Consider the following 15,336-nt stretch of genomic DNA (forward strand, 5'->3'; position numbering starts at 1 on the left):
TGATCCAAAAACATTCCCTTAAAGTGTGAGATAATTGTTGCATTTCACCCTGGAGCCAGTAAGCCCTTGTAGAAGAGATTACTCACATGTTGCTAAAGGTTGAGCCTTGCATGTTCAATCACATATATGTGTATAAATATGTAAATTTTTTTCTCTCCCCGAGATGGGTTGCCTTCTACTTTACACCCCACCAAATGTGGGGTGCTACTCTTGATGCATCAGTGGTGTGGAGTATGAGATCTCATGCAGCCATGAATGTGGCCGCATGGAGTTCATGCCCAATTTAATCAGCTGAATCAGTGGCTGAATAAATAGCAGTACTCCTACATAAAAAAAAAAAAATGAATGTGGCTGCGTGCTCCAGGAATAAAGGTTATTTTTTAAAAAAACTGGTTTCCTAAGGTATCTCTATGGCATATCTTTCTATGTTGCTCTCTTCCGAGAGATTTATTTGGGAGTCTCTGGATCATGGCCATGTTAATATAATTGCTTTTCATAAAACTGTGCTTCATTCCAATGCATAGTCTTTATCAGAGTATTGCAATGCTAATTTTTTAAAACTGTGCTTAATATTCTAAGTCATTTTACAACATAAAATTTTTATCATCTCAGTGACCAAATAAATTAGAGTGAAAAATAGAGAGTACCATGGAAAATCGAGTTGGTGAAAAAAGGAAGTAAAGGATGAGATAGGGAAGAGGAAGGAGGAAAGGGGGGGGAGGGAGGGAAGGCGGGAGAGAAGGAAGATTGGGTCTATTCTTTCAATTACGAATGTTCATTATCAGTCAAGAGGTAAAACTATAGCCTGAGAGGTAGCACAGTAAGTTAGGCACTGACCTTGCATGGGAAAGACATGCTTCCATCCACAGAGCTGCTTATGGTCCCCTAAGCACTTCCAGGAATACATCTTGAGCACTTCTGGGTGTGGGCGCCCCCCAAAAATGAAAGGGAAAATTATTATTTCTCTGATAAATCCCAGTGAGAAACTGAAATCAGTTACAGACCAGAATGATTTAAGTATTCATTCATTCAAGGAGTTTTAAAAGCCTTTTCTAAAATAAGGGTGCTTCCCCACCCAAAATGAAACTAACTTTTTTTCTAGGTTAATTGCAATGTTTTTTTTTTCTGACTTCAGTTGTATTTGAAAGCCCTTACCTGCTTTTTATACAGATGTGACTGCACACCTGGATACATAGGTGAACACTGCGATGTAGATTTTGATGACTGCCAAGATAACAAGTGTAAAAATGGAGCTCACTGCACGGATGCAGTAAATGGCTATACTTGCATCTGCCCTGAAGGTTACAGGTAAAAGCAGAAACACATGTCTGTATTTAAACTTTGGACTAAATTCACCTTGTAAGTAAAATAATATCTGATCATTATTTTTTCCATTCATTTGTTAGTGGCCTGTTCTGTGAATTTTCTCCACCCATGGTCCTCCCTCGTACCAGCCCATGTGATAATTTTGACTGTCAGAATGGAGCTCAGTGCATCATCAGAATAAATGAGCCAATATGTCAGTGTTTGCCTGGCTATCAGGGAGAGAAGTGTGAAAAGTTGGTCAGTGTGAATTTTGTAAACAAAGAATCGTATCTTCAAATTCCTTCAGCCAAAGTTAGGCCCCAAACCAACATCACTTTTCAGGTAAGATTTCCATCACTGGTAAGAGCTGATCATCCATGCTTGGTTATGAATCACATTCTTTCTTTCTTTTTTTTATTTTTTGTTTTTCCATACTGTTAATAATGGTTTCATAAATGCATCATTTCAATACCACACTCAGCACCAGAGTACTCTCTTCCACCCACAAAGGTCATAAAGACACACACAGACACACACAGACACACACAGACACACACACACAGCGCACATAGGGTTATGTGGAACAACATTCCAGCACTATTGCTTTTGGACATTTTTTATTCCCTTACTGTGTATTTTTAAATCCCACATACAAGATAGATTATTCTGTGTCTATCCCTTTCCTTCTGACTTGTTTTACTCAGCATGTTACCTTCTGATTCCAAACATGTAGTGGCAAATTGCATAATTTTGTCCTTGCAGCTACATAGTATTCCATTTTTTATATATATGACAACTTCTTGATCAATTCATTCATAGTTGGGAATTTTAATTGTTTTCCCTCTTGGCCATTATACTAAGTGCAGCAATGAAAGTAAGTGTGCATATGTCCTTTCAAACTGCAGAGGTTTGAGGGGCGTCGGGGAAAGGAGGTGTAGATGACAAGAGCTGGTATTATTTGGTTATATGGAAGTTCTTTTCTTACTTTTTGGAGAGATCTCCATATTGTTTTTCAAAGAGATTGAGTCAGATGGCATCCCACCAAGAGCGAATGAGGTTCCTTCCTCACCATATCTCTGCCAACACTATTTTCAGACTTTTTGATATGTGTCATTGTCCCTGTTGTAAGATGTATATCTCAGAGGTGCTTTAATTTGCATGTCCCTAATTTAACCAACAATGAGCACTTTTTATATGCCTATTAGCCATGCACATGTCTTCATTGGGAATTGTCCGTTCATCTCCTCTCCCCACTTTAGGACAGGATTGTTTGATTTTTTTGTTGTTGTTGTGCTTTGTGACTGCTTTATAGATTTTGGATATTAGCCCTCTATCTGATGTATCATGTGCAGATATTTTCTCCCACTCAATAGGATGTCTTTTGTTTTAACATGAGTTTCCTTTGCTGTGCAGTGGATGTAGTCCCACTTGTTTATTTGCTGTTGTTGTCCTTACCTCTACTTCTGTGATCAGAAGCTCACTGAAGATTCCTCTGAAGCCCCTTCCCTGGAGAATTCTTGTTTCCAACAATGTGCTTTATGAATTCTTGTCTAAACTCCACATCTTTAATCCACTTTGAATTTACTTTTGTGAATGATGTGAGATACAGTTCCACTTTTATTTTATTTGTGGCTATCCAGTTTTTCCAATACTGTTTGTCAAAGAGACTTATCTTTTCTAATCCATATACTTAGCTCCTCTCTGGTAGGAGCTAATCCCTCTGTAAATCTGGTGAATGGGAGATAAGTCAGGATTCTCGATTCTGTTTTATTATCTGTGGTCTATCTTTATTCCATTGCTAGACAGTTTTGATTATTACAACTTTGTAAGACAGTTCAAAATTGGCAAAGGTAATACCTCCCATATTGTTTATTTTTTTATTTTTAGAATTGCTTTTGTTTTATTTCTTAAAGTTCCTTTGGGGAGTTCTGTGGTTCAGTACAAATTTTACTAGAGTTTTTCCAAGTCCTTACTCTAAGTCCTTAAAGACTATCCCCGGAATTTTAATGGGTATTGCCTTAAGTCTATATAATGCTTTAGGTAGGGAAGGTCATTTTAACAACATAGATTTTTCCAGTCCACAAACTGTTTAGGTATATTTTAGACACTATTTTGAAAGTGATTATGTTTTTAATTTACTCTGTTGTCTTCTAGTTTATTATGTGCATACATAAATGTCACAGGAGTAGTCCATACTTTTGTTGGAAATGGTCTTTTAAATCAAGAACAGAAAACAGAATAAAGCAAGATATTTACTTATGTTCATACTATAGGTATAAATAGGTTTTTATGTGGAAAATAAAAAGAGTCGATCTTACTTGGGACCAAAGAGATGGTGCTATGCTTAAAGACCTTCCTTACATGCAGCTGACTCGGCTTTATCTCAGTCATCACATATGGGCCCTTGAGAACATCCAGAATTGATCCCTGAATCCTGAGTCTGGAGTAAACCTTGAGCACCACCAGGTTTAGCATCCCCCCAAAAAAATCAGTCTTAGACTGGAGAGATAGTACAGAAGATAGGATTCTTGCCTTGCAGGGCATGCTGACAGCCCCAGGTTTGATCTCCAGCACCACATGTTGTCCCTGAACACTACCAGGAGTGATCATTGAGCACAGGACCAGGAATAACCCTAAACACGCTTGGGTGATATTCTCCATAAAAATAACACGTGTAAAAGTCAGTCTTAATGCAGTTGTTTTTTGTTTTTTTTTTATAATTTATTTATTTATTGAATCACTGTGGGAAAAGTTACAGAGCTTTCGGGTTTAGGTCTCAGTCATGTAAATATCAAACACATTTCCCTTTACCAATACTTATTTTTAACCCCAAACCCCAATAGACCCCCACCTCCCACCCCTCCCAATTCTTGTGAGGCAGATAAGTTCTAGTTAATACTCTATCTACTTTGACTAGATAGATTGTTTCGATAGAATGCAGTTTTATTTATATAGAGAATAAATATAAAACCCCCAAATATAAATAAAACCCACATCAGCAGCAGAAAGAATGGCCAGGTAAATATCCACACTAATCGAGTTCTAAACACATCCAATAGCATTGACATGCCTTGCTTCTTGTTGTTCTTAATGTTCTTTGTGACCTGGATTGCAGCAAAGTACCTCTACCCACAGGTCACCTGCCAACCACTGGTGTTCCTCCAGCCATTAGAAGTGAAAAGTCTGTTTCTTTTTTATGGGCTCTGTGGATGAGTGTGCACCCTAATAATGTGAAGATTACTTCCTCCTAGATTGCAACTGACGAAGACAGTGGAATCCTCCTGTACAAGGGTGACAGAGACCATATCGCCGTGGAGCTCTACCGGGGGCGGGTCCGTGCCAGCTACGACACCGGCTCTCACCCGGCTTCTGCCATTTACAGGTGAAGATCTCTCAGTTACTGGTAAAGGTGAAAGCAGTTGTTCAACGAGGTGCCTTTAGGGAGGGAAGGAAACGTTTGGCTACAGCAAACTGAATGAGAAGTCGAAGCATTAGGAGTCCGGTGGGGATGGATGGTGAACTCAAGTGGGATCATTTATTTGAGGAGAGATGGAGAAAAAGGGACTCTTTGTGAAAACTGGTAGAATTGTTAGTGCAAAAGTAGATATTCCCTGCACTGGTGAGTTCTTGGGAATTGTATGAAAGATTTGCATACAAAACTTAGAAGATTGGAAGTTAGTTTATGGTAGATATAAAATCAATAGGGTCCCTCCCCAGATGTCCAGGCCTCTCCTTTATTTACTTATTTATTTATTTTGCTATTTGGGGGTCACACCCAGTGATACTCAGGGGTTATTTTTGGCTCTGCACTCAGGAATTTCTCCTGGCCGTGCTTGGGGGACCATATGGGATGCCAGGGATTGAACCCAGGTCAGCCGTGTGCAAGGCAAATGCCCTACCCGCCATACTATCACTCCGGCCCCAGGCCTGTTCTTTAGCCATGAAAGACATCACCAGTCCTATCTACATGGCCTACTCTCCTCCTCGTGAATGATGACCAAGTCCTGTCCTTACACCTTTCTCTGTCCCGAGTATGTTCTCTCTCTCCCATGTGTGCTTTCCACCATCTCCAGCCATGCCACATGTGTGTGGATGAGATCCCTGTGCTCTGTTCCCATGGCTGGGCCTCACAGCTATATTCCAGCAGTCCCTGTCATCCTATTCCGACCTTTCTTGTCTCTAGCCATGACCACATGTGCATGGATGAGACTCCTATGCTCAGCACCTTGTCACTATCCAGGCATCTGGATTCTGTGTCTGTCTGTCCCTGAGTGGTCCTCCATGTTCTGGGCCCCTGTCTGAATGTGCTGCTCTGCCTGAGCCTGGAGGTTCGGACAGAGAGGAGGGAGTCCAGAGTGCATGTGCTCAGAGTGAGAAAGGGGGGTCGGGGCCTAATGGCCTCCTTTTCTCTGCTGCCAAATCCGACACTCAGTCATCCCATTTTACATTTTGATTGGCTGATTAAATTCCATGGGCGGAGATTTAATGTCACTTGATGTTCCACACTTCTGCTCCTGCTGTCAGGATACCTGCAGTAACCTGGGACCTGGCCAGGTGGGAATATCGTTATTACCACAGCAGGTAGGGCGTTTGCCTTGCATGTGACTGACCTGGGTTCGATTCCTCCGCCCCTCTCGGAGAGCCCGGCAAGCTACCAAGAGCATCTCACCCGCACGGCAGAGCCTGGCAAGGTACCCATGGTGCACTCGATACGTCAAAAACAGTAACAACAAGTCTCACAATGGAGACATTACTAGTGCCTGCTCGAGCAAATTGATGAACAACGGGAGGACAGTGCTACAGTACTACCCTTTTGCTTAACGACGTCAGGGAGAACGATGGTGTTAGATGCCCATGCTCAGCAAAGGAGTTATGGAGAAACCTATCTAAGAGGGAGTGTGACCTGAAGGGAGGGCAGCAGTTCGTCCTTGGGAAGGTATCAAATTTTAAGTACCCAGACCCACTTTCCTTCTTCTAAACAACCCGCTGCCTGAGCACCCCTTTGAGTCTATCAAAAGCCAGATAACAAGGAATTCATTGATCTTGGTAACTGCAATTCCAATGTGAATCACACTGCAGGACGCAAAGCAGGGGAGTGTCTGGTGTAGAGAATCACTTAGTCCAACAATTGCAAGATCTCCAGTTCAGGAAAGAAGTTAAAAGGTGCAGTGATATGGCATAGATTCATATGGTACCTCCAGTGAACCAAGCACTGTACAGACTTTCAGGAACAAATAACTTGCATAATAGATTTACCAATGACTACAATATGTGGTCAGCCATCTTATTATCTACTAATAAGATGATACTATATTGAAGATGAGGAAAGGGTGGTAAATACGAGATTTGAATTTTGCTATAAATGTGTATTTTGCTAAACTCATCTTCAGAACTCTTTTGATAGGTCTCAACACTGATTTGTTTCCTTGCCTGCAAGTTGCCTAATTTCTTCACACGCAGAATGAACTCCCACCAGTTAGAATTGGGCTCCAAAGCCATATACAATTCATATATCCAAAAAGTAACTTCTGTTGTTTTATTTGGAGGCCATACCTGGAGGGCTGACTCAAGGCGGTATGCTCAGAGATCACTCCTGACAGGGCTTGGAGAGACCATTTGGGATTCTGGTGATCAAATCCTGGTCATCTGCATGAAAGGCAAACACCTTTCCCATTGTACTCTCTCCAGTCCATTGAAAATGAACAAAGTAGACCAAGTTGCAAAAATAAAAAAGAACTAAAATGCTTTTCCTTTTAAAAGGAGCTAACTTTCGGGGAAGGGTTTCCTTGTTACAAATACCTTTGATGTGAGTAGTAAAATTGAGAGCAATCATAGCTGGAGAACTCTCAAAGCAAATTGTTGTCAAAAGGAGTTAAGTGTACTCACTCCATTGTCTGGATGCTGCCTTGTAAAAACATTGGCCCGGGTTTTGGCAGAACTCCTGGCTTTCCAAGGAAAGGAGAAACTAGATTTTCTTGAATATAGTTTTCTTTCCTTTATATTTCTATTCATTTTTGTTTTTCCTAACACCACATAAGGCAAACAAATCATGGCTCTTAGTCAAATACATTGCAACAATGTTGTGGGCATTGAATTTGGACAAAAAATAAGTTAAGGTCTCAATATTATTGACATTTTTCATATTTATATATGAAAAACTACATCTATGCTCCTGCAAAAGGCTTTACACCCTATTTGATCCTCATAATTGTTCAGGGAAAGCAGATGCTGTTGTAGCCATAAATGGAATTAAATAAACCTTTTTGGTGGTAATCTAACCCACTTGGGAATATTTAGAGCATGGAATAAAGCATGTAATTATTGGTTTCTGAGTAGAATACAATTGTTATTGCATTTCCAAATGGTGGTGATCAGTGCCAACATTTCTTATACAACTAGCCTTAAATTATATAGCTTCAATTTGTTTCAGCCCATAAAAAGATTTGAGAATCTTAATTTTGTGGTTCACTTTTGTTATTGATTTTTACTTTGTTTTGCCTAATTTGATGCAATAAAACTTCATGGAACTCTTAGAAGCCATAGTATATTGTTTGAGGTTGGTTTATTAAAGAAATGTTCACATAAAATATACTTAAAATATTTCCACACAAATTGAGGAACCCAAATGTTTTCATCAATATGAACTAACCTCATATTATTTTGAGTTTATATCTATTGTTATCTTGGTCTCTCCAATACAGAGCCTACCCTGTGATATTTATTTTTAAAAAAGAATATCACATCATATGTTTTAATTAGACACTAGAAGTCTGTTTCTGGTGGAATTTTTCAGGTCATCTATTAGAGATACTTTGAACACAGTATGTAATAGAGGTACTTTTTGGACATAGCTTTCATTTCGTTAGTATTAAGATTGTGGCGCCAGGATGGGAGATGCATGCTGAAAGTAGACTATAGACCGAACATGACTGCCACCCAATGTCTCTTCTGCAGACCACAGCGCCCAAAAGGAGAGAGAGAACAAAAGGGAGTGCCCTGCCACAGAGGCAAGGTGGGATGGGGGGTGGGGGGTGGAAGGGATACTGGGATTGGTAGGGGTGGAGAATGGGCACTGGTGGTGGGATGGGTACTCAATCATTGTATAACTGGAACCCAAGCACAACAACTTGTAAATCTACAACTGTACCTCATGGTGTTTCACTAATAAAAAACAAAAAGATTGTGGGGCAACACTCAAGAAACATTACTAGATGTTAAGTAAAAGAAAATCAATAATTGCATAAAATTTATGTAGGAGTTGATATATATAATAACCTGTACTATTGAGATATAGATAATATTATATTTATATACAATAACATACTAATCTAGATAACACATGAGTATAGTAATGTTTCAATTTTGAAATAGAGAAATGTCCTAGTTTATGAAATAGGGACCATAGAGAACTGTTATAGTATTTTCATACACTAGCAGAATCTAATATCTAACAAGTAATCATCATAATGGTTTAGAGATGTGTTCAGGGCAAGGCTTTGACAATTACTGGTATATAAACTTAGACACCGACATAAATATTTCTGGTCTCAGAATATACTGGAAAATCAAAACTCTACCCTAAAAAGGTCACTGGGAGGATTAAATACTGAATTTAGCTTTGTCCTTCCATCTTAATCAAATCACCATTTTCGTCCACTTTCTATCAATTCAGGATCTTTTCCTGGTCTCTCTAAAATGTAATAGATTTGCAAGTGGAGCTTCCATCTTCCCACTTTCATTCTAGAATTACAGTTATAAGGTTTCTATGAAGGAAGTTTGGTATTACCTGCCAAGATCATTCCTACTCTGTGATCTGTGAGAGTCTGCTCTGGGAATCACAGAAATTCCTTGTGCCCAAAGTAATCTATTATGGTGTTGGTTATAAAAACAATATTTTTTATATATTTATAACAATAAAGGCCAATAGGGAATAGGGCAAGTTTCTCTTTAAAGTAAGTATGGAACTTCCGTACCAGAATGTACTGTTAAAAAAGAAAAAGCAAGAGAAAGAATTTGAGAAGAGAGGAAATGAAAAAGAATTTATATATGGTATTAAAATATTTCTGAGGAATATTGCTTAATTCAAAAGACAAATATAATGAAAACATCAAACATGGATAAACACAGTTATTTCCATTTATTTACATAATTAAGAAATAATAGAATGGGATACAAGTAATAACTTTTATTTGAATATCATTCTATATCTTTTTTTGTTTTTGAACATGTCAAATATCATTATCACTTCAGAATAAAAATGAGAGTAAGAGATTGGAGCAGTTGTAAGGACTATCTGCCTTAGTTCTAATCCCTGCTTTCCCATCCATTAACTGTCATCGACAAATTGCTTAAGCTGTGTGAACCTCACCTTGTAAATGGGTGTGATAAATCATAGATACATCTTTGTGGAACTGCAGTAAGAGTTTTATGATTGAACACATGTAAAATACTTAAAACAATGCATACTAACTAGTTAACAGTGACAGCTATTGAATCACAAACCCAGAATGTCCATCCAAATGCTTCCTTTCTTGGCTTCACCTAATCCTGAGTTCCTGCCACATTCCTCATTTTACTGAGCAGCAGCCATTACTTTCTTGGACATAATGGATGTGGTGGAGTGACTCTTCCTCTTGTTCTTTACTTTTACCTTCAACTTGAACTGTGTTCTAAGTCTTCACTTGACTTCTACTCATTTTCTGGCATTTATCAAAATGCCCCTGACCTTGCTAAGACCTTACCAGAATATAAATACCAATGAAAGTTTACTGTTTCTCCATAATTATAAAAAAATTCACATCAATAACCCTCTTGCCACCAGTTTTCCCAGAAGTTGCTTTATAAATATTTTGTTTGGTTGAATTAGCTTTTCAAATCTCAGTGTGTTTCCACTTGACATAACATTATTAAAAGTACACCACACCACTGCTTTAAAGGAGGATATTTTTATACACTCTGACCTCAGAGAATTTGTTTCCTTTACATTCAGCATAATTACATGATTTTATTATATAAGACTTACTCTAGCTAAATCTTATTTTCCAAATTATGCATTATTTTCTGTGCTATTTGAGCATTGCATATGGGGATCTTTTTGTTGTTGTTGCTCTCGCAAATGCTTTTTCTTCACAAGCCTGATTAATTTTTAACATCAGTGGAAAGAGACTCTGCTACTCTGCTTATTTCAGTCAAATGAAATCTTCTATTACTGTTTTTGTAGAACTTTTTGCTGAAAATTCTGTTAGATGTCAGTTATTGTTTTAAAGTAATCAATATGAGAACTATTATCACATATAGCTATAATGTGCTTCAAAAAAAACCCAAGATGTAATGTATCCCTTTTTAAAACTGATTGGCATGGACCTTTTATGATTTTGTTTATGTTGTGCCAGAAATCATGCTTTCTTTAATACATACTGCAAACAATCAACAGGCTAAAGGTTAGAGATCTGTTTTCAAATTTCATCCATGAGAACTGCCTGAAAACATAAAGCAGAAAGTACTGGATACCACCTCTAGATTGTGATTCAGATCTGGATGAGCCTGAGAATACTGAAATATAGCATGTTCCTACCTGATGTTCTGGTCTAGGGAATCTGATGCTGGGAATCACTTGTATGAAAGGAATGTGTTTGAGCTCTATCCTCTATGCAGTGCTCTAGGCTAGGCAGAGAGGGGAGAGTTCTGTTAGGATCCAGGTCCCATGTCATCGTGCTTGCTATCAGCCTTCCGTATTTCCCACCACAGAAACCCGCACATACTACAGATGTGTGTCCTCTTCCTTTCCTCAGAGAGTCCATTGTTAAACATCTGAAGACATACAACTAACTAAAGGAGTGTCATCAGCAAAAACACAAATGGTCAAAGCTGCCTAGCCCATGATTGCACTTAGGCATCACATACATGCATCATTTTCACGGTGTGTTGACGAGCATCAACAAAACCTTGCAGAAGTAGTAGGAATGAATGATTAGCAGCCTAAACTTAATGCTAAAACGAGTGGGAGTCTTTCATACAAAAATGAGCAACACAGTTTTTCCCAAATAAACCAATAATTCATTACCCTTCCAAGTATCTTCCCTTTTACTTTGATAGGATTATGAGTCTTCCAAATAAATTGCTAAAAAACTATAAGGTTTTTTCCTTGAAATTCAAACCACTGTATTTTCTAAAGAAGGCAGTCTATTTGTTTGTTTGCTTGTTTGTTTTACTTTTGGGGGGGGTGGGCAGAGGGGTGGTTAGTAGGGGAGAAACTCAATCAGAAATGCTCAGGGCTTACTCCTGGCTCTGTGCTCAGGAATCACTCAGTAGTTGGGAGACCATGTGGGATGCCATACCCCAGTGGATAGGCTATTTGTAAACATAGTCAACTGCTGTTTGAGAAATTAGGATTCAGTGAATTACCTTGCCAAGGCACAGTAGCATCCTACACACCCCCACGCACCGATCAGGTTCAGCATTTTGGAAATCTGTACAGCTTCAGGAGAATTCCCCTGCTGACTCTTAGCTTTGGTTGGCTCTGCAGGCTGGGTGTATGCAAAGTGCAAGGTAGCTTTAAAAAGTTTTTGTAAAAATTTTAAAAATAAACTTAGCCTCAGTGTATGATTCTAGAGGAGATGGCCGTTTCATTTCCAGGTGAGAATCCTGCTGTTCTTGATATACCAGTAGGAAAGCACCTCTTACACGTTACTTCAGCTCTTTGTACTTGCTTGAGTTTTCTCATCTAAGCACTTGGAGTCATATCTGTTTCGAAGCTGTTGGGAAAATCAGAGGTTCTGAATATAAAACACCTGCCATAGCTGAAAGCAGAGAGAAGGTCTTTGATATCTGATGGTGTTGCCTGGTTTATAGATACTGCTCAAATAGTCACATTCTGCAAACATGTTGTTTTTCATGTAACAATTAGAATATGTTCAAGTGTAAAAACCTCATTCCATTTAGTGCATTTTTTATTTTCATTTGCTTTAAAGGTATCTAGTAAATGTACCAAGCTAATCAGCCCTCAGGCTATTTTCCATAAAATGGTATTTCTTATTTATTTGGGAGTGAAATTGTATATTAAAGTCTTAATAGTTGTAAGAATGCATTCCACATGGAGAGCATCAAATACTCTTCAGGGTCTTGATTGTAAGGTGGTGCGTGATCATGAAGAACACATACTCTGAGACCTGATTTCTGATCTCTCTCGCCTCTTGCTGAACCACACAGGGTCTTGGATACCCTAATTGCTCAACTCATAGGCTTACCAATATTAAGTTGTTTAATAGAAGTCAAGTTCTTCAGTCAGTTCCTGACCCATATATGTGCTAGATAATTCCTGGGCCTTGTTATGTTCATGTTCTTGATGAGGAAAATAAGGCAAGTCAGAGGCACTGAAAAGGATTGAGGTGCTTGCTTTGTATGCAGCCAGCCCTACTTTGATTCCTGGCACCTGAGTGAGCATCAAGAGGCACCACTCTTGAGCACAGAGCTTAGAGTAGCCGCTGAACATTGCTTGGTATGGCCCCACCCTACAGCCCTTACAAATTTAAACATTAAGAAGGAGAAAGATGACATGAAGTAACACTAGCCCAATGCCATGCATCTAGTTGAAGTTAAGACAAGCTCAGCAGTATCAACTCCCATCATTATCCTTCAGGACATCACTGCTGAGAATTTCAAATTTATAAAATATATTTTTTCAATATCCTGTCCTAGGTATGCCTGCAGTCTCTTTACTATTCACTATTACTGCAAATAGGTTTGCTCTCCTTAATACATTCCTCATATACTTAAGATGGGTTTAATGAGGATCTACTACTTAATAGCCTATCTGCCAGATGCATTAAGGAATACAGAAATAACTAGTTTATGACCCCTGCTTAAAAGTAGCTTACCATTAGTCGGACTTAACAATATTCTCTGTGCCAAGGAGGTGGGTCAGAGGGTCAGCGTACCTGCTCTCCAAAGCTGAATCCTGTGACCCCCCAAGATCTGCTGGGAGTGACCCCAGAGTACAGCATTGAGGATAACCCTTCAGTGTTTGCATCATTAGATATCTTCGATCTGACTACACTAAGTATTTTATGTGATGTTACTTCCATCCTTCACTGAACACAGACTACTTAATAGCAGCTTCACTTAATGAGTATCCATCTAAGGAATGCAAAGGAAGTAAGAACTATGAATTAACAACCTGTTAAAACTGCAAATACCTACCAAGGTCCTTCCTATATCTGCATTTTTGTTTGATCCTGATAAACTCTAATGCTGTCTATGTAACACAGCAAAAGTCAGTTATTTGACAGCTCTGTGATATATTTGGAACAACATAATTTTTAATGCAATAAAAAGTCAGTATCAGAATAAATGAAACATTGAAAAGAAAATATATAAAATATCCTTTGTAATTTCTATATGGGGGAAATGAATGGATCATAATTTTTATAAATGGTCTTATTTTTAGTTCTTCCACTGGAAGAGCAAGTTTCTTTTGTGTCCATTTTCAAGCAATAGAACTTGATTTTATCACCCTGAAAAAAATATTTGTTTAATTTTTTAGATCAACTCTGGGTCTGTATCTTTAGAGAGTCTCATTGAAGCTTGTATTGTAATTTCATTTCTTGACTACAAAGAAGGGATCATCAACTAAAATGTTTTCATTTTATAGTGTGGAGACAATCAATGACGGGAACTTCCACATTGTGGAGCTGCTCACCCTGGACCAGAGTCTTTCCCTATCTGTGGACGGAGGCAGTCCCAAAATCATCACCAATTTATCCAAGCAATCGACGCTGAATTTTGACTCCCCGCTCTATGTTGGAGGTGAGTGGCCTTCCAAAGCCTAAGAGTCTCAGCATGGATTAGCTGACTTTGTTGCTGCCTCCAGGGATGGTGAGGGACCAGGAGTGAGCAACCACTAAGAGGTGCACAGCACAGGTCACAGGTACTAAGAACAAGCACCAGACAGGGGACCAAAGACTTATAATTCTGGCTCTGGGTCTAACAAAACTTCTAGTTATGGTACCAAAGAATATTGTTCTGTCTTTCGTATCTTGCACACATTAGTCGGGCTATGTATTACATCATTTAATCCAATGATCCAAGCTGATTTCAGATATCAGGTAATTAAGTCCAATCATCCGAGCTGATTTCAGAAAGGGAAAATTGGTTAGAAATCAGTCAGGCAAAGACTGAAATAATAAAAACAGTTCCCTGGGAACTGAGGCATGCCTGGCCCCACAGGCTCCCCTGTGGGGGGCAGTCAGATGCTGTCAGCCCTGGACAGTGCAAGTTGCTGCTTGCTAACGCTCCAGAGGAAAGGATAACCATCAATGACATTAACCACTGGATGAACTTACACAGCCAATGCAAGCAGCGTATTAGGGTAGCAGGAATTAGTTTCGTTCAGCCAAAGCCTTTATGTTAACGAGCCATACAGGAACGGAGACCGCAGATGGGGATCTGAAATAATGGTGGCCAGTGGGAGTTTCCATTTAGGCAAGAGGAAGGCACGGAGGCAGATAAATGGGGGCTTGAAGGATGTGAAAAGTTCTGAAGGAGCATGCTCTCTTCTGAGGCGCTAGCTTCCCAGTGAAGCAGAAAGCCTGAACGCATTTGACTCCAAGGTCAAAAGCAAATCAATGCCTGTTAGTGTCACTATGAACCATCTGCATGAGAGTCAGTGATATGGCAGATTCCCATTTGATTCCTTTACCCCCTGCTTCCCACTGGGTCAGGATTTCCGAGGTACTGAGAGGAAGGAGCCCCAAAGCCACCTTCTGCACCCCCACCCCTGGCTCCCATTCTTAGGAGAGCTCGGAGAGTTTGGTGGCATACAGTCTCACCTACCGGAACCGGAAATCCAAAGTACCCCTTGGAACAGGAAAGGAGATGGTGGCATGGGGCATATGCCCGAGAGGGCGGAGATTCTTGGACTTTGTAACTTCAGGGAGAGATTTCCCAGACGAGGCCCCCTGTCAGTGTACCCAGTGTCCAGGCTGAGAAAGTACTTGGGCACTGTGGGGGAAAGCCAAGTGCGTGCCCCAGAGT

General features: G+C 39.5%; 1 protein-coding gene across 4 annotated transcripts in view; it reads left to right on the forward strand.

Annotated features, from left to right (window-relative positions):
• Positions 1–15,336, forward strand: part of SLIT2 (slit guidance ligand 2) — a 360,390-nt gene that overhangs the window by 341,256 nt on the left and 3,798 nt on the right. For all 4 annotated transcript variants that reach the window (XM_056130354.1, XM_056130351.1, XM_056130352.1 and 1 more), the window contains 4 exons: positions 1,171–1,308; positions 1,407–1,647; positions 4,557–4,687; positions 13,955–14,109. In XM_056130354.1, coding sequence (XP_055986329.1) covers positions 1,171–1,308; positions 1,407–1,647; positions 4,557–4,687; positions 13,955–14,109 — 665 coding nt within the window. The remainder of the gene's footprint in view (positions 1–1,170; positions 1,309–1,406; positions 1,648–4,556; positions 4,688–13,954; positions 14,110–15,336) is intronic.

Source organism: Sorex fumeus, unplaced genomic scaffold, assembly GCF_029834395.1.
Source record: "Sorex fumeus unplaced genomic scaffold, SorFum_2.1 ptg000077l, whole genome shotgun sequence".
NCBI classification, from domain to species: domain Eukaryota; kingdom Metazoa; phylum Chordata; class Mammalia; order Eulipotyphla; family Soricidae; genus Sorex; species Sorex fumeus.